This window comes from Diadema antillarum, unplaced genomic scaffold (genome assembly GCF_040938485.1).
Source record: "Diadema antillarum isolate AM-2024a unplaced genomic scaffold, OU_Dant_1.0 scf00000118, whole genome shotgun sequence".
NCBI lineage: Eukaryota > Metazoa > Echinodermata > Echinoidea > Diadematoida > Diadematidae > Diadema > Diadema antillarum.
The window spans coordinates 390,319-413,447 of record NW_027271007.1 but is presented as its reverse complement, the minus strand read 5'-3'; the positions used below and the strand labels follow the sequence as shown (position 1 = coordinate 413,447).

Genomic DNA, 23,129 nt, shown 5'->3' with positions numbered 1-23,129 from the left:
CGGAAGCAAAAAAAAAATGGCAGTTTTTGCATGAATCAGGAAATGTCTGAAGGTGAACTTGTCCTTTAAATTTGTTAAGATCGCAACTACTGATCTGTACATTAACAAACATGTCGGAAAAAAGGAACCATTGGGACTCGAATCTGTCATCTACTGCTTTCCGGGCAGCGACACTACCACCAGGCTGTCCCTGGTTGCCGGCAGTGACATGATGAACATGGAACAAATACCCCAAGCTCCGAAATTCCGAAATGTTTTTTTTTTTTTTTTAATTTACAGATCAGCAGCTGGATCTTAACAAATTTATTTAATAGAGGGAGACAAAGTGAAGAAACTCGCATTTGAACCTTCACCCCTCTGAATGATATCTTTCTTTCAGTTCAGTTCTTACTTGAGTTCATATACTTAATTTGAACCTTATACTTGGTACTTCAAGAATTAGTAACTTTCGTGGTACATACCGGATTACCGTGTGATCTACTCAGGTAGAGGGAACGTTATCAATAGTTTATATCCCAACAGACCATACATATTGCCACAGCGGTACCGTGTGTACTAGTATATCGAACGGGCGCGTGGTATGTCGGCACTGATACACACTCGCGCCAAAGGAATCGCTCACTGTATACAAGTACAACATGCAAGAAAGGTTAGTTCCACCTCCCTCATGTGATGCCAGAGAAGCTGCGTATCGTTGCTAGGGAACAAACAAACCTCAATGTGGGAGACCATGATAGGCTGTACACGCAAATGGGATTCCCAGTATGGGTTTACTCATTAAATATCCATAAGCAGCCGACTGATCGGTTGAACGATCATGAATAATACCTTTATATGTTTACAATGCATGTGTGTGATTGTGTGTCTAACTGAAAGATGCACTCATGACTCTCGAGCACAAAAGATCATGAGTTTGATCATTATTTTGAGATAGCATTCCACTTGATTGTTGAGAGAGAGTAGTTCAGACGCACGTGAGTGTAATATGCATGCAGGGGCCAAAGACCTATTTATAAATGGTCCAAAGACGTTGTACCAGATTTATCCTGCATTTCATTTCATTTCATTTCATTTCATTTCATTGTTCCTGTATGGTACAAATAATCAACTATTATCATTTACAAAAATATACACGTGGTTCATAATAATTCATGGCTGATTTTGCACATGAAAGTTAAGCAAATCGGTGTGACAGAGAACGGAGATTTAATAAAAGAAAAAGTCAAGGTACCATACAGGAGGATCACCAGTAAGCCGAGCTTATTCAATTGGGGCCTCATGCACAAAGAAATGAATAATCAGTTGTAACAATCTATCGACTTACTTAACTAAAAAAAAAAAAAACCCTATTTCACACAACAAAACATACACGGTCCTTGGTGAGCCCCGAAAAAACTATATGTGTGTGTGTGGGGGGGGGGGGGGGGGGCAGTCGTGATGAGATCAAAGCACGAAAGCATGTATTAAATGTTACTGTGACGCTTTTGAAAGAAATAGGTGTATGAATTAATTTAGTTTAACAAGTTCTTGGATTTATTAAATGGATACTGGAGGCATTTCTTGTAGGGTTGGAGTGGATTTTTTTGTTTGTTTGAGAGTTATAACATTCATAAATTATGAAGGTAAACATTGAGTATTGTAGCGAAACATGAAGGTAGCAGTCTGTAAGAAATTAATGTCGTCAACTTTCAAAATTGTATGCCTTTGAAATACATGTATTGGGTCTGTGTGAGCTCTGTAATCAGTCCCAGCACGGATACTCATGGCTTTCTTTTGCAATGTTGCAATAAGGATTATAGGGCAAAACGAGTGAGTTATACAATACAAAAAGAGTTTCTTCCGGAAGATATACCGTCATTTTAATACGTAGAACACCAATGTTGCGTGCAATGGGATTAGATACAGTATATGTCTGAAATGATCAGACCAATTTAAATATTCATCTATATCAACACCCAAAAATTTAATCATGACTTTTGTTCAATTGCAATATCATCTATAAATAACACATTATTTTCTGGCAAGACTACCATTTTGTGCAAGATTACCAGTATCATAAATTTCAGAGTTGCTGAGCTGAGATGCACGTGCTATGGACAGCGAACATAATGAAATTCTTTCATAAATTTTACATACTATCTTTGCGTCATTAGGCAAATTGTGTCTCTGCTTGCATAGATGTAAAATCAAATTTTGCATGACTTTGTTCCACCTTTTCTATACAATGTTTCTTCTAATTTAGACTTTTATATGGGATGCATATATTTTTGATCTTTTTTTTTTTTTGCACATTCGTTTGCCCAAAATAGATTATGCAAACTAGGGCTTCTTTACAGATACAGAGTGTCTCTTTGGATGAAAAAGTTCCAATTGCCCCAAGGAATATCTGTGCCAATTGGAACATTTGTGTTAAAATTGCCCGAATGTACCAAGCCTGCCGTATAAAAGGGCATTGTAAATGCGACACCTTTTCATTGAGCATCCAATCATTGTGACGGGGTTTATTGACGGTAGACCACAGTGGAGCGCCTTATGTTCACGTGATTGTTATCATACAGACTTCAATATACATACGTTTGTATCTTCGCAACGTTCACAACATACTACTGGGGAGACGCATTGCATGGGATCTAAACCAATTCTGCTATCTTAACGCTGAGTGACCGCAGCTCTTTAGTCAAGTCCAGTGTTCTCAAGATGGTGCGACCAGAGGCCTCTTCTGTGATGACGCCCAAGTCGAGAAAGCCAGTGCGTTCCTCAATCGGAAGGTTCTTGGGAATTGTCATGTTTGTGCTTCCACTGGTATTCAATAGTGCTGGTAAGAACGTAGTGAATTAAGGGGGCTTTTCGCGCGATTTGCACATCAAAGGAGATGGGGAATACCCAGAAGACATTTTGTTTCTTAATCTATTTTTCAAGTTTCAACGTTCGTTAGCTTTGGCTGACATCTACGCAACAAAATGACTTCTATTACCTTTCGAAAAACGTAATGTGACAAAGAAATCTTAACTACCGTACTAGAAACTTGATAATCGGTATCAACGTTTCTATTATCTCTGCGCCTAAATCATATGCCTATTGCTAGATTCGGAATAAAAGTCCCATACTGGAATCAAAGTAGCCATATTTTATAGTTTTGCTTAACACGAAAACCTTGCGCTTCAGAACCTCTTTACCGTCCAATAAAAAATTGACATTCTACTTAGTCCTTTGCAAATGGTTCCTAAACCGCGTTGTCACGAAACAAAGCCTTGCTTTAGAGAAAAGACGCAGTTTAGTACTGCAAGATTAAGATTAAAGGGATCGTAAAGTTTTGGTTGAGACCTAATTTCAGGTTTCTAACATTTTTTGGTGAGATAATGACAAACCTCTTATGAAATATTAAATAGCATGTAATTCCATAAGGAATTCAACCGCGTTTATTTGATGAAAATAGGTTTTGGAATGACTGAGACATCTGAAGCAGAGCGATTCTAATAGTGAGGGACCCACACTTTTTACGATCGCTTTATTTTACTCTGTTTTTGGATGTTTCAGTCATTCCAAACCCGATTTTCATCAAATAAACTTTGAATTCCTCTCAGAATGGTATTCTCTGTACTTTTTCAAAAGTGTTTTCTTGGTATCTCGCAAAAAGTTAAAAGCCCAATTCTCATCTCCACCAATACTGTACCATCCATTTAAGTACACCATAATTATCTTCTTTTCAGGAATAGTTCGTCAAAAATATATCTGCATTCAGCGAATACATAAAAATTGATGTAACACTAAGTGAAAGTACGATGAAAATTGTACAATTAATTCACAGTGATGACATTTAATGTTTTGATCAATATTTCCTGTCCTCGTACTTCCAAGATGTTATCTTTACAGATATTCATGCGTTTATAGTAAAGCGCTGTGAGGATATTAAATTGTGATACAAATACATTCTGCGATGTCGAAACAGCCCTGGTCATGTAGAAAGCACGTAGAATAATGTCTGTTTAAACATTGAAAACAGATTTTTTTTTTTTTGAAATGACATTCCACGTAAAGATCTATCGTATTTGAGCCTGAGGGATTTGCCCAAAATGTAAAGAGGTAATCTACATCTCTTTTTATTTAAATGTATAACGACGAGATGAGAAATGTACAGTGTATATTGACGGACAGCTTAGGGAAAGGGGGAAACATGCAATGCATTTCACATCCTTCGAAGCTGAGGTGCTGAGGATTAGAAGTGAAATAAAATGATTGACATAAAAAACAAAGAAATATACAGGGAGGTTGGCATATCATGCTGGCTGTCGTGATAAGTTGCTGGACAAACAAATGTTATCACAACTACATCAAGACAGCCAAATGATTAAAATGTAATTTCTTATGCCAAAAAGCCTCTTTTGGTTGTGTTTACGAATATCAAGTGGCAACGGCGAATGTAAAAATGCAGTAATATCATGCTGTCATGTTTAAGCCTAAGCCAAGTTAAGGCAAAACGGTCGATGTGGAAATTTTTGTTATAACTAATTGCTTTATGTCAAGAATATAGTTACTTTATTTTGTTTGAGGACACGTCGTGAGAGAAACGCAACAATACCGATAAGACGATCTAGTGTGAAAATTCAGTGGTGCAAATAAATGATGACCTGTCACGGCAGAAAGTCATACTAAGTCATACCACTAAAAGCGATGAGGAAACTTAGGCTTCAGAAGGATTTACCCAATTGAACACTAAACCGAGGCAGCAGACATTTATCACTTCATCACTTCACCCCTTCACTCTTACAACTTTCACGTGGAGGTAAGACTGCCAGTTATATTTTCAAGCTTTACCCGAAGACATTTCACTTTTCTTTGGTATAACAAGTCTGATTAATTTTGTTTTTCTTTGTTTGGAAATCACAAACTTTATCTCGTTGTAGCAGTAACTTCGTAACAGCTGATCTCGCTATGGAGTAGAGTTGTACATAGACTTATGGAGAAGGAAATTGTTGACCGAGGAAATTTCCTCGTCATAACCGATAACTCGATATAGCAGTACGTGGTTGTTATATCGAGTTTCCCCCGTATGATATGTTATCAGAACAGATCGAAAGTGAGCCCCAAACACTACAGCCCCTTATGTCGTAGCGCCCTGATACCCCTATTAACATGTACACAAATGCACAAATCCACAGGGGCCGCAAAGACTCATGAATTTCCCAAGAGGGCGGGATCAGATCAGAATACGACCCGAAGAAACAAACAGAGTGAATGGCATTGTAATATTGAGTGGGGAAGTTTTGCCGCAGTCTTCAGAAATAAAAAGGATTTTAAAAAGGAGGGTGTACCATTGGCCCTTTGGTCCCTCTCATGCCCAGCCGGATGGATTATAACACGAAAACACATGTTGTTGTTGTTGTTGTTTTTTCATTCATATTTCAGTTATGTATCCATGAATATAGCGAAGAAATGTCCCAAGAAATTGTGATTTTGAGCTGCATGAGGAGTTTAGGAATGTGTTCACTTTAAAAATACATATATACCAAACTTACAAAAATTTAGTCATTTTACTTCAATGTATCTGGAGATTCAACCGGTTATGACTATTTTCAAGTAGTGTATATGAACGTGCCACCTTTGGATAATAATAATGGATAGAGATATTCAAGACTCTCGGATATCAGATAATCTTACTGAAAAGGAGAGCGTATATTTACGAAAATTTGATTTGATTTGATTTGATTTGATTTGATTTATTGGTTTCTGTATCATCATTGTACATATACACATTCATGTACAAACATAAATATGATAATATATACAAGTATTTTCTTGTTCATTGCCTGTGTACAATGTACAGCAAAAGTACAACAGAACATACTACAATGAATAATACAGAGGAGCTAAATTATGTATATGGCTTCTTTTTCTTTACAAAGTAAGAATCGCAACTTGAATATACTCCATACAAGCTAGTCGGTTTAGCTATGTTTATAACCATTTCGCATTCAAATCGAGACTGACATGGCATCAGAGAGTGTGTGAGTGGCTCTCCGACCGCCGTCTATCAAATCGCCCGATTTTATCATAACACAGTAGTCATATTGACTTGAATACTGCCTTCTTTACCAGTACGAAGATTTATGTCATGGTTACACCACCTTTCCAGAGGTATCAATAAACTGAAATCATACATGTCATAAATGTACGTACATAGCTTGGAGAGCCTAAATCATTCTTTAAAATGGCCTACCGTCAACCGCATCCTGTCATTTTATGCACAGTAAGCACACGCCAGTTCCCGCCACCTTTTAACTATATGTAGGCCTACATCGTGACAGTTAGTTAGGTGCCACCTCGGGTCTGGCAGGTAGAACCGTTTATATTCACGTCGAAATTAAGGAGGTGCAAACATGGTGTTCAATTATTGCATAATAGGGCTGCTGTAAACAATCCATCGGGACTCCCCGGTCTGTTAATTTTAATTCCATACAATTACACATTGTGAACAAAGCATTTTGCACTGAAAACCGAATAAATACCTAACTCTGGACCCAATTGAAGAGTAGATAGGAAGGATTGCATTGTCAAACATTCACGTATTTGGATCTTGAATCATACATTTTTTTTTTAAAATGAAAGAGGCTCGCTTGCTCTGCCCGTACATATAGTAAAATGAACACTTTTCGTAAGTTATGATGATAGTCCTTCGCAGTGATGTTTGCTTTACTACGTTTAATTCCCTAGAAATTTGAATCAAAATGTTCTGTAAACGTGACTTTTAAACTTTGTTCTTTAAAAAAGTCCCAACCATGATACCCCCTTCCACACCCTCGCCCGCTCGGTCGCTTCGCTCCCTAGCCGAGGATCTCACATAACGTACCCCTGTATGTTATGATCGTATACTCCTTCACACTATTTTTTTCGCCATGCTTAATTCCATAGAATTTTGCTTTAAATCCTCTATAAACGCGATTTTTGTCCTTTTTTATACAAAAAGTCCCTACCGTGGGAGAGGGTATCGCCCCTTCCACACCCTCCCCCGCTTGCTCGCTACACTCCATCGCCGGTGATCTAACACCGTCACATAAATGTTCAATTGTATAGCCCGTATGATAAAATCATAGTCCTTCACACTAATTTTGTCACCTTGTTCAATTTCCTATAGGAATTTGCTTTTAAATGCGCTTTAAACACGACTTTTGAGTTCTGTTTTTTAACAAAAAGTCCCTACCGTAGGAAGGGATATCCCCCTTCCACACCCTCCCCCGCTCGCTCGCTTCACTCCCTCGCTTAGGATCTACCACCGTCACATAAATGTATAATGGTATAGCCCGTATGATATAATCATAGTTCTTCGCACTATTTCTTTTCACTTTCTTTAATTTCCTAGAAATTTGCTTTCAAATGCTCTTTAAACGCGACTTTTGACCTCTGTTTTTTTTTTTAAGTCCCTACCGTGGGAGGGGGGGGGGGGGGGGGGAGGTTCCCCTTCCACACCCTCCCCCTGCTCTGTCGCTTCGCTCCCTCGCCGAAGATCTTACACAGTCAGATAAAATGTACCCCCGTATATTATAATCACAGTTCTTCGCACTCAATTGATTAAGTGATTATTTAGGCTCTATGCCAGCTGGAACATTTCCGTTGTATAGTGATAGAGACAAAAGTCTAGTCAAGACGTATGATTTTTTTTATTTTTTTACGCTATTACCAATGATTATAACATGTATATAAAAAAGACAGAGCGTTCACTATTAACACGGTAGTTCGGGTGCACGTCACGAGACCGACACCCACGAGTCATACAGCCCACGAGTCATACAGCTCACAAGTCATACAGCCCATGAGTTATACAGCTCACGGAGTCTTACAGCCCATGAGTTCGACACTATAAAGCTAACAAGGTCCACGAGACCGACACATTAAGCCCCGTGTTGTATCTGTCGAACTCGTGGGCTGTTTTTACCTACTGTCGAACTCATGGAAATATGTTGAATTTTCCTTATTCTTTCTTTATATCGTTGTACTCATGTGACATCACTAGCTATAGTAGTCTCTTCATCCAGCCGTGACTGAGCAGAAACTTCAAAAATCCATAACTTTTGAACGGATCGTCCGATTTTGCTCAAACTCTCACTGATGTGTTCTACTAATATTGCTGTATTCTCTCAATCCTTATGTATATGAAGGTGGATTTGTCCTTTAATTTGTAGAGGGGGACAAAGTGAAGAAACTCGCATTTGAAGAAATGAATTATTATGTGATCATAGAAGACCGTTTCAGGCGGAAGCAAAAAAAAAATGGCAGTTTTTGCATGAATCAGGAAATGTCTGAAGGTGAACTTGTCCTTTAAATTTGTTAAGATCGCAACTACTGATCTGTAAATTAACAAACATGTCGGAAAAAAGGAACCATTGGGACTCGAATCTGTCATCTACTGCTTTCCGGGCAGCGACACTACCACCAGGCTGTCCCTGGTTGCCGGCAGTGACATGATGAACATGGAACAAATACCCCAAGCTCCGAAATTCCGACATGTTTTTTTTTTTTTTTAAATTTACAGATCAGCAGCTGGATCTTAACAAATTTATTTAATAGAGGGAGACAAAGTGAAGAAACTCGCATTTGAACCTTCACCCCTCTGAATGATATCTTTCTTTCAATTCAGTTCTTACTTGAGTTCTTACTTGATTTGAACCTTATACTTCAAGAATTAGTAACTTTCGTGGTACATACCGGATTACCGTGTGATCTACTCAGGTAGAGGGAACGTTATCAATAGTTTATATCCCAACAGACCATACATATTGCCACAGCGGTACCGTGTGTATATCGAACGGGCGCGTGGTATGTCTGCACTGATACACACTCGCCCCAAAGGAATCGCTCACTGTATACAAGTACAACATGCAAGAAAGGTTACAGTAGTTCCACCTCCCTCATGTGATGCCAGAGAAGCTGCGTATCGTTGCTAGGGAACAAACAAACGTCAATGTGGGAGACCATGATAGGCTGTACACGCAAATGGGATTCCCAGTATGGGTTATGCTCATTAATATCCATAAGCAGCCGACCGATCGGCTGAACGATCATGAATAATACCTTTATATACGTTTACAATGTATGTGTGTGATTGTGTGTCTCACTGAAAGATGCACCCATGACTGTCGAGCACAAAAGATCATGAGTTTGATCATTTGATATAGCATTCCACTTGACTGTTGAGAGACAATTACAGTTCAGACGCACGTGAGTGTAATATGCATGCAGGGGCCAAAGACCTATTTAGAAATGGTCCAAAGACGTTGTACCAGATTTATCCTGCATTTCATTTCATTTCATTTCATTTCATTTCATTTCATTTCATTTCATTTCATTTCATTTCATTTCAATGTTCCTGTATGGTACAAATAATCAACTATTAATATCATTTACAAAAAATATACACGTGGTTCATAATAATTCATGGCTGATTTTGCACATGAAAATTAAGCAAATCAGTGTGACAGAGAACGGAGATTTAATAAAAGAAAAAGTCAAGGTACCATACAGGAGGATCACCGGTAAGCCAAGCTTAAAGGACAAGTCCACCTTCATATACATAAGGATTGAGAGAATGCAGCAATATTAGTAGAACACATCAGTGAAAGTGTGAGGAAAATTGGACAATCCGTTCAAAAGTTACGAATATTCTAAGTATCTGCGCAGTCACTGCTGGAAGAGAAGACTACTACAGTGTATGATGTCACATGCGTATAGTGATACAACTATATAAGGAAAATAAAAAGAGAATTTCACAAAACTTTACTTTTTGAATAAAGTGCACATTTCTAGCCTTCTGAAAGAGAGAAGTCGAGTGTTCTTTTGTTATGCGAGAAAAATGGAGATATGTTGAATTTTCTTTATTCTTTCTTTATATCGTTGTACTCATGTGACATCACAAGCTGTAGTAGTCTTTTCATCCAGCCGTGACTGAGCAGAAACTTCAAAAATTTATAACTTTTTAACGGATTGTCTTATTTTGCTCAAACTCTCACTGATGTGTTCTACTAATATTGCTGCATTCACTGAACCCACATGTCTATGAAGGTGAACTTGTCCTTTAATATTGGGGCCTCATGCACAAAGAAATGAATAATCAGTTGTGACATATTATCGACTTACTTAACTAAAAAAAAAAAAAAAAAAAAAAAAAAAAAAAACTATTTCACACAACAAAACATACACGGTCATGTTCACAGGTGAGCCCCGAAAAATAAATCGCTTTCCCGAAAAAACGGGAACCCGCATGCGGTATGGATGACCACCTGAGTGTGTGTGTGGGGGGGGGGGGGGCAGTCGTGATGAGATCAAAGCACGAAAGCATGTATTAAATGTTACTGTGACGCTTTTGTAGAAACAGGTGTTTGAATTAATTTAGTTTCACAAGTTCTTGGATTTATTAAATGAATATTGGAGGCATTTCTTGTAGGGTTGGAGTGGATTTGTTTGAGAGTTAAAACATTCATAAATTAAGAAGGTAAACGTTGGGTATTGTAGCGAAACATGAAGGTAGCAGTCTGTAAGACATTAATGTCGTCAACTTTCAAAATTGTATGCTTTGAAATACATGTATTGGGTCTGTGTGAGCTCTGTAATCAGTCCCAGCATGGATACTCATGGCTTTCTTTTGGAGCGAAAATATTGAATTTGCACTACTGTATAAAGTTGCAAAGACAATGTTGCAATAAGGATTATAGGGCAAAACGAGTGAGTTATACAATACAAAAAAAAGGTTTCCTCCAGAAGATAATACCGTCATTTACGTAGAACACCAATGTTGCGTGCAATGGGATTAGATACAGTATATGTCTGAAATGATCAGACCAAATTAAATATTCATCTATATCAACACCCAAAAATTTAATCATGACTTTTGTTCAATTGCAATATCATCTATAAATAACACATTATTTTCTGGCAAGACTACCATTTTGTGCAAGATTACCAGTATCATAAATTTCAGAGTTGCTGAGCTGAGATGCACGTGCTATGGACAGCGAACATAATGAAATTCTTTCATAAATTTTACATACTATCTTTGCGTCATTAGGCAAATTGTGTCTCTGCTTGCATAGATGTAAAATCAAATTTTGCATGACTTTGTTCCACCTTTTCTTTACAATGTTTCTTCTAATTTAGACTTTTGTATGGGATGCATATATTTTTGATCTTTTTTTTTTTTGCACATTCGTTTGCCCAAAATAGATTATGCAAACTAGGGCTTCTTTACAGATACAGAGTGTCTCTTTGGATGAAAAAGTTCCAATTGCCCCAAGGAACATCTGTGCCAATTGGAACATTTGTGTTAATTGCCCGAATGTACCAAGCCTATACCGTATAAAAGGGCACTGTAAATGCAACCACACCTTATTTCATTGAGCATCCAATCATTGTGACGGGGCTTATTGACGGTAGACCACAGTGCTAGTGGAGCGCCCAATGTTCACGTGATTGTTATCATACAGACTTCAATATGATACGTTTGTATCCTCGTAACGTTCACAACGTACTACTGGGGAGACGCATTGCATGTAACGCTGATCTAGACCACTTCTGTTATTCTAACGCAGGGTGACAGCAGCTAGCTCTTTAGTCAAGTCCAATTTTCTCAAGAGGCCTCTTCTGTGATGATGCCCAAGTCGAGAAAGACAGTGCTTTCCTCAATCGGAAGGTTCTTGGGAATTGTCATGTTTGTGCTTCCACTGGTATTCAATAGTGCTGGTAAGAACGTAGTGAATTAAGGGGGCTTTTTGCGCGATTTGCACATCAAAAAGGAGACGGGGAATACCCAGAAGACATTTTGTTAGTTAATCTATTTTTGCAGTTTCAACGTTCGTTAGCTTTGGCTGACATCTACGCAATGAAATGACTTCTACATGTTGGGTCTATTAGTATTACCTTTCGAAAAACGTAATGTGACAAAGAAATCTTAACGACTAAACTTGATAATCGGTATCAACATTTCCAATATCTCTGCGCCTAAATTACTTGCCTATTGCTAGATTCTGAATAAAAACCCCATAGGCCTACAGGAATCAAAGTAGCCAGATTTCATAGTTTTGCTTAACACGGAAACCTTACGCTTCAGAACCTGTTTACCGTCCAATTAAAAATTAACATTATACTTAGGCCTAGTCCTTTGCAAATGGTTCCAAAACCGCGTTGTCACGAAACAAAGCTTTGCTTTATAAAGAGAAAAGACGCAGTTTAGTACTGCAAGATTAAGATTACAAGGATCGTATAGTTTTGGTTGAGACCTAATTTCAGGTTTCTAACATTTTTTGGTGAGACAATGAAAAACCTCTTATGAAATATCAAATAGCATGTAATTCCATAAGGAATTCAACGTTTATTTGATGAAAATGGGTTTTGGAATGACTGAGACATCCAAAGCAGAGCGATTCTAATATATAAAGTCGTCGGTGGTTTCACGAACCGACGCTATTTCGATTTTGGTCAAAATTTTCAAAATCAAGATATTGGTACTGTAGTAGTAGCGCCCCCTAGCGGTTTCACCCTAACCCCCCTGTCTACACAGGGGAGGTATAAAAGGGATTGCCTGTACGCGCATCCCTCAGTTGTGACCTGGAACCTGATTGAAAGACATACTGACTGAGCTACAAGACAAGTTACAGTTGCAACTCACCAGTAGTGCCGGTAAGTACTACCGTTACTACGACAGTGGCGTCACGGACAATTGTCCTACTTCCTGTGCCATTGTTTTCGTGGACATAGAGCCGCAATTTAAGCTGACTCCGCTGCCGCTATTATTTTCGCCAACAGGCGTTGCACTCCTATACCGCACCGATACGCGAAGGGTGGAGCACATGCGACGGAGCCGAGGCGAGAGCTCTTGGCAGCGCGAGGGAGCTTGGCGGTGTCCACGTTTGTCGATTGTTCCTGTAGTGTAACTCGTTTTGTGCTTGTTTTGTCTACTTGTCTTGGTGTAATCGTTTTCATTGGTAATTTTGCTTGTTGGGGAGGAGGAGTGTGTTGATTGTTTGAGTGACAGTGCGTGATTTGTGACATCTTGCACTAGACCAGGCCCACCTGTATTCAGGGAGCTCCAAATTCATTGAAATATCATCTTTTCCTGATTGTTCTAGTTGCAAGCGTGTTTCGTTTGTTAGTTTGATTGTCGATGGTGTTTGCTGAAATTATTCTTCGGCGTGATTTCAGCTTGTGAGTGCGATTGTCATTGTTTGCGTGGTGCGTTTTTCTTTTTAAACGTGGTCCAGGGCCCCATTTCATAAAACTTGTCATCAGTGACAACTGCCACATTTCTATGACAAATTTGCTCTCATCCAATCAGATGCAAGGATTTCAGTAGCTTGTCACATCTATGACAACTTGTCACTGATGACAAGTTTTATGAAACAGGCCCCAGGTCTAGATCTCGGTCTAGCCCTGTATACGCGTTACGTGTATTTGCGTGGTGGTCGTCTGCGTGCTAGATCTACAGTTGTCATAATTGTTTCACGTGTTTCGTTCCACACGTGTGTCTCGGTGGCTTGGGTAGGTGGACCTCCCTTGCCCCATTCGTTGCGTGATATCACTGTATTCGTTGCGTGTTGTATCCCTGTGTATACCTGTGTGTCCCAGTTCAGGCGAGTTTTAACTTGCCTGATATTTCGCGCGATAGCGTTGACGGATAGCTCGTGTGTGCGGGGTGTATTCACTGCACTCGCTAGCCGTTCTGTCAAAGCTTCCAGTGTGTTCAGGCTCTGGCGTGCACAGTTCTCCACTTCCATCGTGTGTAAGGAGGGAGGGTATTTCCCTGCGGTGAGCTGCGCGCCTGTTGTGCTGGACCTCTCCGGCATCGCGTTCCCCTTTCAGTGTGTATTCGTATAGCGCGGCTATTCGTGTTCTTCTTCTGTTTTCTCTATCGCGCTCTCTCCTACTTTTCGCAACCTGCGAGATTCGAAGCGTGATCACCTTCCTTTCTCGATCGCGTTTTCTATTGTCGCGCTCATTCTCTCTTTGTTTGTTGCGTCGACATTTTCACTTTCTGCTGTCATTCTGACTGTTCTTGCTACCTCTATTCTGCCCTTTCAAGTGCTCTCCTCTCTCTCTCTCAAGCTGTTAATTGTGGAACGTTCGTGTTTTTCTATTTTCGCGGGAGTATTTTGCCCCGCGATTAGTTAGCGGCAGCGGAAGTCTGTGCATTTCCCCACTTTTTGTGGGAGGTATCCCCCTCTACGTACGTGAGGGAGTGCTACGTCCTTCTTTTCGATTGGCAAGGAGGGAGAAAGTTGGTGGGCACCATTCACTCCTCTTGGTGAGGAGGGCCTGTCATTATTTTCTCCTTACTTAATAGGAGGATTGGATTGCATTTCTCCTTTTGCTGTGCGGAATTGCAACCGTTTATACAATAATTTTTAATTGTTTGTGTGACTGTCCTTTGCCTGACTGGTGCTACAATTTGGCTTATTCATTCTGCATCATTTTGCGGTGCTGAAGGACATCATTCCGGTGAGTACACTGTATCTGATACATTACTTCGTTAACTTTTGATTTGTTTATCCGGATAACTATTTGTTTTGAATATCGGTAGTGTATAAACCTTCATGCTTTTACTGTCATTTTGGATTGTTTTGCAGATACAAAAATAGTTCTGTATCCGTAACCACATTTGACTTGGGCCTAGTTTCTACTGCTTATGACGTGTGCTGTATTGCTGCTGTGCGTTGGGTGTGTCCCATGATACATTTATTGCGTGTTGTCCTTTTCACTTGTGCTGGTGGTAAAGTTAATTGGGACTGATTGTTTTGCTTCTGCCTTTGTGTTTGTACGGTAACTTTTAGCGTAAAGAGATTGTGTTTTCATAAATATATGTTTTCTGCAAGCACAGATTTATTTCTCTAGCATTGCCATATTCTGTTTTGGTTTTATATTTGTAGGTCCTAGACTCCTGACTCTTACCCAAGTTGAGTTGTTACTGTGACCTCCCTATTTTTGTGATAAGGGAGGAGTGAGATCGGAACAGCTGTGATTATTTTTCAAGTGACATCAGGCAAAAGAAACGAATTGTAATTTCCCATTTTAGGTTCGTAATTAGTAGCCATATATGTTTACAATTGTATCTGGTGTTTGTTTTGAATAGTATTTTGTGAGTGTTTGAGTAGTAAAAACTAAAGTGAGTAATAGTTTGTGTGTCAAATGATGTGTTGCTGATTATGATAATTACAGCTTGGGGTAATTGGCATATCATTGGTCAGTATTAGTGAGTATATGTTTAAGATCCTTTCTTCATTAGTACATGTTGATTTAGTTTAGTTATTGGTACCTGTTTTAAACATATTCGCTGAGTGAATAGGTTGTTTGCATGGGTGCTAGTCATGGCGATGCCCATTAATTATTTATCCCGTAGTGAGTTTGTACGTCTTGGATTGTCGTCAATCCAAGTCAATGACATTTTGAAGCTCCGGAATGAGCATGGGAATGTCACTCAGGACGTGTTGGAGTCCTCTGACATTCCAGGGATCGAGGATCTCATCCCAAAATTTGTGTTCTGTCCGCAGTTAGAGCCTGAAGAGTCTTTACCTTCAGACACTGCGACTGCTGATCCCATTGAGACATCAAGGGGAGGAGTCCAATCTCGGGGGACTTCCCCGTACCCCCATGATGCATATCCTCCCCCCAGGGAGGATCAAACAGGGAAGACCCCATCTTCCCATGCAGGGCAGTTGCGTCACTGCTCAGTGCAGCAAGATAGATCCCGACAAGACACCCTATGTGGGAAGTCATATGGAGGTGCTTTCGATCATGACACCTCTGCCTCCGACTCCCAAGAATTTGAGGGTGTAGCAATCGGACAGAAAAGGTTTCAGCGACGAACTCCCAGAGGGAGGAGTTGGAATGATAGGGAGTACTCCCGAGATAGGGAGAATATTCACTCCCTACCCAAAGAGCATTCATACACACGTATGGGTGGCAGGGCATCGCAATGGGATTACAATGAAACCCAGTGGGGTAGGCAGGAGGGGTACCCTCCTAGCTCTGCCAGGAGAAGTGATTCCCATGACTTCTCCAATGATAGGCCTGGGATGGACCCACCACACCACTGGGGTTACGAATACCTCCCAAAGACTGTTACCTTCGATGGAACAGGTAATTGGAGGGCGTTTTGCCGCAAATTTGAGGCTTTCGCAAATGCGAGAAACTGGAGCCCGGCCCAGCGTTTGGATCAATTATGCTGGTGCCTATTGGGCAAGGCTAGCAATTTCTTTGAGTTCCTGATTAGTCGCGAGCCGGAGCTCAAATATTGTGAAGTCGTGTACCGCTTTGCAAAACGGTTCGATCGTCAGGAGCCAGCGGAGGCCGCGCAATTAGAGTTCAGCACTGCCAGTCAAAGCGCGGAGGAATCTCTTTGCGAATGGGCGGATCGTTTGAACGAACTTGCTAGTCGCGCATTTCCAGAAGTCCCAGAGAGAGCGGTGCAGCAACAGCTGGTACTCCGTCTATGCCAGGGGAGTACTGACAAGGAGGCAGGGTGGTATGCCCTTGACCGACACCCCCTGAATGTAGACGACGCAGTGGAAGCCTTACGGTGGTATCAACACTCCCGTATAGTAGTGTATGGCAGGCCACGCCAAGTCAAGACCATGGCCCTCAACCCAGAAGATGAGGGAGAAGCCCAGGACTGTAGGGTGGAAAATGCCCCCTTCCATTTAGGTCAAGGAGGTACACGAAATGGCCAACCTTTGCCCACAATGGAGCGCCGATTATCAAATTTAGAAGGCTCTGTTGAGCGACTGAGTAAGAGGTTGGATCGCCTAGCATCCATGGAAAACGTATTGGGATCCATGGGAAGGAAGCTAGACAACTTGTCCTCCTTAGGAAAACAGTTGAATCAACAAATGGAGAGACAGAACCCCCGTAATCCTGGGGGAGCTCCAAACTCTCCAGGACAGCAACCCTTTGCGTCCACTGTGGAAAGGAAGGGCATGTTGAAAGGAACTGCCCAAATATGTCCAGACCTAACAACAAGAAGGTGCCACTCAGGAAAACCGAGGAGTCAAACTCCTCGGGGTCGGAGGATTAGGCCCTGCTCCGACCTGCACAACTGAGGGCCACCCTTCCACTGATATCCAGTACAGTGCTGGAGATGAGGATGGCAGTAGCCAGCCTGAATTTATCCCAGTATTTCCTATATTGTCACCAGACAGAGAGGGAGTAAACCAGGTAGGCAATGCACCCTCAAGTCAGAAAGGAAATACAGGTCAGTCAAGAGATGGAGATAAATCCTTTGGGGTGAGTCCCTTGAGGGAGTTGGACCCTCAAACACCCCTAGATGAGGTGGCTGTATGCAAGGTGAGATCAACTCCCTTGTTTGCAGTACCTATAAAGGTAGGTAACCATTTTCTAAAGGCAGTGGTGGACACTGTGGCGGAAATATCAATCATATCCCACCAGGTGTATGAAAAGTTACAACCTTGTCCACAAAAGATCAGGGATGTGCTTATTTCCGCAGATGGCCGTGATTTGAGGATGCCTGGTATGATTGTAGACCCCATTCGGATCAAACTAGGGGGTTGTGAGTTCTTGACGAAGGTTCATGTGGCCCCTATCGAAGGTGAAATGATGTTAGGGTTAGATCTCCTCCGTAAGTATAGAATTATACTGCACCTACAACATTCACGGCTAGAAATTGGGAATGTTCGCATCCCAATGATGCATGGTGAACAGTCACCATATGGACGAGCTTCTTGCGTGTGCTTGTTGAAACGCGCAATCATCCCTCCAAACACCTTGAAGAGGACTACTGGTGTGATACACCAGCCAGAGAAAGATCTTGGGATTAAGTTTACCCAGGGTATGCTTGGTAGTATCCCACGCTACTTATGCAGTAAGGTGAAAGGGATGGGATATGCATAGATATCAGGGCCACCCCCCTGTAAGGTGTTAACAGAGGTGTAACAAACCACCTCTATGCTTTCTCCTGTGATTGTGGAAGGTGGATTTATCACACCTTCCAGGTAGGGGTTTACCCTGCATAGCTCCCCAGCATGCTGGGCGAGTAGCTTCCCTGGTGGTTAGGACACTAGGCGATGAGGAAGATCCCATCACCTTTCTTGGGTGTAAGAAGTACACCCATGCCCGTTTGGAGCTGATACAGCCCAATACCTGTAAAGAGAGTGGTGGCTGCCACCACTAGATATTAGTCTTATAACCTAATGGGAGGATCAGACCCCCACGCAAGGATAAAGTATAGTTTGTATAGGATTTTGTAGGATAAGAAAGATTTGGTTAGGTATCTGTTTGAAAAAAAAAAAATTAAGTATTTTCGGTTTATTAGTTTTATTTTTTAAAACAGATGCTAGGCTAGGGAAGTGTTTAATTCATTTTGGTCACACACTAAGGTTTTATGAGAGTTTTGGTGGCCAAAACAACATATTTGTTATGGTTCGCCAACTAAGCTTCTGCTGCATTCTATGCACGTCTTTGTTTTAAGAAGGTTTTCTTTGGCGGTTTTTATTTGTATATTGGTGTTCCTTGTAATAGGAACAGTCTTATATTTTGGGACTTAGGTCATCCCATGAGAGGGGTGTTTCCCCTATTTTAAGGTGTTGTTTTTAATGCTAGTTGGGGCTATAGGGTCTTTACTCCCTCCCAACATCAACGGTCCCTTGCACCTCCACTCAGTACATGAGTGACCTAGGCGGTGGCCCGCTGAACTGCCCTCGGCAGACCCCCGAGGGCTGGTCAGACTGTGCATTCCCATGGGTGGGGCTCTGCGAGATCCCCGGTTGTGCGGGATTTGGGGGTTATAGTTGGGTCTTTATTTTGGCCGGGGCTGTTTTTTTTCCTATTATGCCTCTTGTTTTATAAAACGGGGGGGGGGGGGGGGAATGTAGTAGTAGCGCCCCCTAGCGGTTTCACCCTAACCCCCCTGTCTACACAGGGGAGGTATAAAAGGGATTGCCTGTACGCGCATCCCTCAGTTGTGACCTGGAACCTGATTGAAAGACATACTGACTGAGCTACAAGACAAGTTACAGTTGCAACTCACCAGTAGTGCCGGTAAGTACTACCGTTACTACAACAGTACCAAATGAAAGTGCTTTCAAAACTCTACCAAATCCCAAAATTTTAGGTCATAAAATCAATTATTCTTAATTTTATCAAAGAAAGAAAAAAACCCGACAGTACCCGAAATATCGAGAAATTGAGAAAAAGGGGTTTCACGAACCGACGCAATAAAGATACGCCGGTTCGTAAAACCCGAATTGATATAACGTGGGTGCAATGCGGGTTTTACGAACCGTCGCACGCATTATTTTGAGCTTTGTTCAACTTACTGTACTGGCCTACAATTAGGTTTTGGCCCTAATCCAGATCTTAGAGTGAGAACCAAACCTTCTGAAAGATGAATGACGGCCTAAGCCAGCCCACTGTCCACGAGTGAAGTGAATGGTAAGCTATAATCCTATTAAAATCATGCTCAAAATAACAGTTTCAGTTGGACTACCATAACCATTAATTGCGGTAGAGTGCAGTCCCATGTATCCAATCACGTGATGCTTATCAAAGCCTAGTCTGTAAACGCCATCCAATTTCAAATTAGCGGTGTTAGATCCCAAATAATATTATTCATAGTTTCTTTTCAACTTATGTCGTTACTTCTGAGACTACTGAGTACTGTAGTCGTAACGTCTGTGTGCAAGACATGCAAGATGTCAAAGTCTCGAAGACACTCATGGCTAAGCCTTGACTTGAGTTGAAAATGAAATCATGAGATTGACAAAGTAGGCCTACTAAACTATAAAAAAAGTAAAAAGTCTAAAAGTAAAACTCAAAGGAAGAGTAAAGAATAAAGTTAGACATGTTAGACTTTAACTTTCAAGTCTAACTATGAAGTCTAACAGTTAAGTTAAGACTTTACTTGTAAAAGTTGTAATACCAGTTACTAAAAACTAAGATCAGCTGAAGTCTAAGACCAAGTCAAATTAACACAGTTAGAGTCTAATTGTGATGCGCTCCGTCGGAATGAGTCAAAAGTCGCAAAAAATGAAATCGCAGTTATGCCTATATGTGAATTCTACAGACTCTAAGCTTTACACTGATATGTAATACAACTCATTTCGATATCCCTATAGATCATAAAGACGAATATAAACTACGTTTATGATGTAAGTCCATTTTCTAAATAACGGAGAAAATCGCTCTCAAAGTTCAGGCTACGTTCAAGCTCACAACCTGTTTCTTTCACGGGACGAAACAATACAGCAGTCCTGCTTAGCGACGGCGTTTACGCTCCATCGCACGCACTACCATATAAGGCGATAGCTTGGGTATGTAAGATAATTAACCAATCGCAGGACAGGTCTGTCATTAACGATTCTGACCAATACGGCAGCCCGAATGTAAACTTCGGCGCGTTTGTGTCCGTGCCGCTGCCGCCGCATGAATGAGTCGGTACGCGTTGTGTGTCGGCTGCGTTGTGGTTTGCCGCAAGTTTTTAACTCACAAACAATAGGAAACAGTAAAAAGAAAAAAAAAAAGCAGGCAATGCGTCTTACGAGAAGCGTCTTTTAGCGAGGGCGTTGATCGCTTCCATTCTCCTCCCATGTTGTTGTCAATGGAAACTAAAGAGGATGCGTTTAGCAAGTACCAATACCTAAATAGAACCTGAGAACCTATTGTAGGCGGGCACGCAATGCGTCTTACGAGAAGCGTCTTGTAGCGAGGGCGTTCGCTTCCATTCTCCTCCAATGTTGTTGTCAATGGAAACTAAAGAGGATGCGTTTAGTATGCAAGTACCAATACCTAAATAGAACCCGAGAACCTATTGTAGGCGGGGGTTCAAAAGACAGCATCGGTAGAAAAAGTCAATGAAGTTAATTAACGATAGTCGTCTTTTGAGATCGTGTTCTTTGCGTGTACTAAAAACCCTCAAATTACGCACATGGTCGTAATGTTGCAGAGCATCAAAGACTGCTTTCGCGTCTGTTCTGCCGCAGCTGTATACAGCCGTAACATTCTGAATTCCCGCCATATTAGGCACATTTCCTTTATAGGCGTTGCGTGCACAGTAATTATCGCTTATCACGCTTGCCAATGCTGCACATATTATACGTATCGGAAGCAAAGGTTGATGTATAGGCTTGACAGCTTCACGTTGGGTTTACAATGATTGTATCATAAATATACTTCTTATTCTTAGTCACTTTTGTAATACCATAGCATATAAAAAACTATTAACTTGTAGCTTAAGCTGAATGTTTTTTTTTTTAACATCACATTTGCAGTTACAATCTTTCTGCATTTGAGAAGTGGAGTATAGATAATAATACTGACAAATATTCGGAATTAATACTTGGGCCTTCTTCATTTCGTTTTGTATTCACAAACCGTATTAGAAAAAATGATTGCTTGATTACTTCAGGTAAAGGAACCACCGGCAATGACCGGAAAGGAACCGCATTTAATTTTCTTGTTAACGAGCCTAAGCTAATAGTGAACCATATTTCATTCTGTGATTAACGAACCTTCAGAATAATCAAGTGTATTACCCCCCCCCCCACCCCCAAGAAAAAAAAAACAGTTCAATGTCATGCGTTGTCAATAGTGATAAAAGGCCCGTTTTTATTTCGTAGTGCGTCTCAGTACTCCTGTACTTATTTTTAAGGGTGTGCCTCTCTCAATGATTGCGATTGATGTTCAACTATTTCTTTTCACGCAAGCTTGAACAGGAAAAAGCTAAAATTCAGGCAAGGAGACGAGTTTTCTTCCATGAGATACAATCATTAAGACGCACATCTATTCCCGAAAGTTGTGTGATTGCTTATGTGATAAAGAATTGTGTCCATTACATGAATCAGGCACTATACAAAACGGTTGAAATCTACTGAAAGTCGAACTTCGTTTTTTTTTTAAATTTCATTTCCATTTCAAGCGGGGATAGACTAGAAATTAGTTTGTCTATACTGGCAGGAGACATTACAGTTTTCCAGTACATGCTCCGCATTTAAACAGTCGCCATATTTTCGTGGTCAGAATCAGATAATGGACACATGATATATTATAAAGATACAAATACAAAACAACGAATACGCCATATGTACAAACATTATGAACTTTAATGAATTAAACTTACCTGTGACATTCTGCATAAAAAAACAAGCACGCCGATTAAATAATATTTTAATAAAATTAATAGAACACACAGCGATCGTGCGTGGCAGATCAAATCAAGTTCAATTGGTGAGAAATCTAAATGAAGTTAAAAAGTTGACTTCTTTTCGTTTCTCTTTCAATTCATGAAAACAGAATTACATTGTATCTATTGAAGAGGATTGTTTCTGTTGCGAACGATCGCCATATATAGGACTGTTAGTCTTCTGCGCTAATCCGTATCCCTAAATACTTTAATTTTTGCTTGATAATGTAATAACCCTGCTTATAACTTTATAAAGGACTCGCAAATTAAAAGTTTCAAACCGTATACTAAAACATTAGTACACGGTGTATTTCAAAAAAACATTTTGAATGCGTTGTGTGTTAGCATGTTAATAGCATCAATCTGCCTTTTATTTTCCGTACGTAAAGCGCACAGAAACGTAACCAAACGTTACCAAATACAGTGAAATGCATTGTACGGCGTGGTACTATCATTAGAAGTATATCCCATTCCCTTTTTTTTTTAATTTGCTTGAAGCAGTCGTCAAACCGTGTGTCATTTTCGTAGCGACATCACTTAGCAATTAGAATGTATGAAGATAATCCTTACTCATTTATCTTGCGCTACTATTATAGCATTTACATTTTTCAACTTTTATTGACATGCAGTATTATGTTACTGTATGGTTACGATTACGAATGTTGGTTATGAATTCAAAAGACCTGTTTATTAATCGAACTATAAAGGTAATAGCTGTTTTGAAAGTAGTTCGATACAAGTTCAAAACGCAATCGAAGTCATCGTCATAGGGGGAACTTTGTAGAAAGTTTTGACTTGGGCCATCTTTTGAGTATTTTGAGAAATTTTATAAAGAATTATTTGTTTTGATTATGTCAAGAATTAGTTTGAACTACGAGAATAAAAAAGCGCGGTTACCCAAACAATGTCGTAGGTCGATTAGACATGATGGGTAAAGTGAATTCATGACTTGACTAATTTT

General features: G+C 40.4%; 1 protein-coding gene across 1 annotated transcript in view; it reads left to right on the top strand.

Moving 5' to 3' along the window:
• The first annotated feature begins 17,496 nt into the window (after positions 1-17,496).
• LOC139719984 (sushi repeat-containing protein SRPX-like) overlaps positions 17,497-23,129 on the top strand; it is a 30,613-nt gene continuing 24,980 nt past the window's right edge. Inside the window, exons 1-2 of the mRNA XM_071631361.1 lie at positions 17,497-17,581; positions 17,985-18,134. Coding sequence (XP_071487462.1) covers positions 17,497-17,581; positions 17,985-18,134 — 235 coding nt within the window. The remainder of the gene's footprint in view (positions 17,582-17,984; positions 18,135-23,129) is intronic.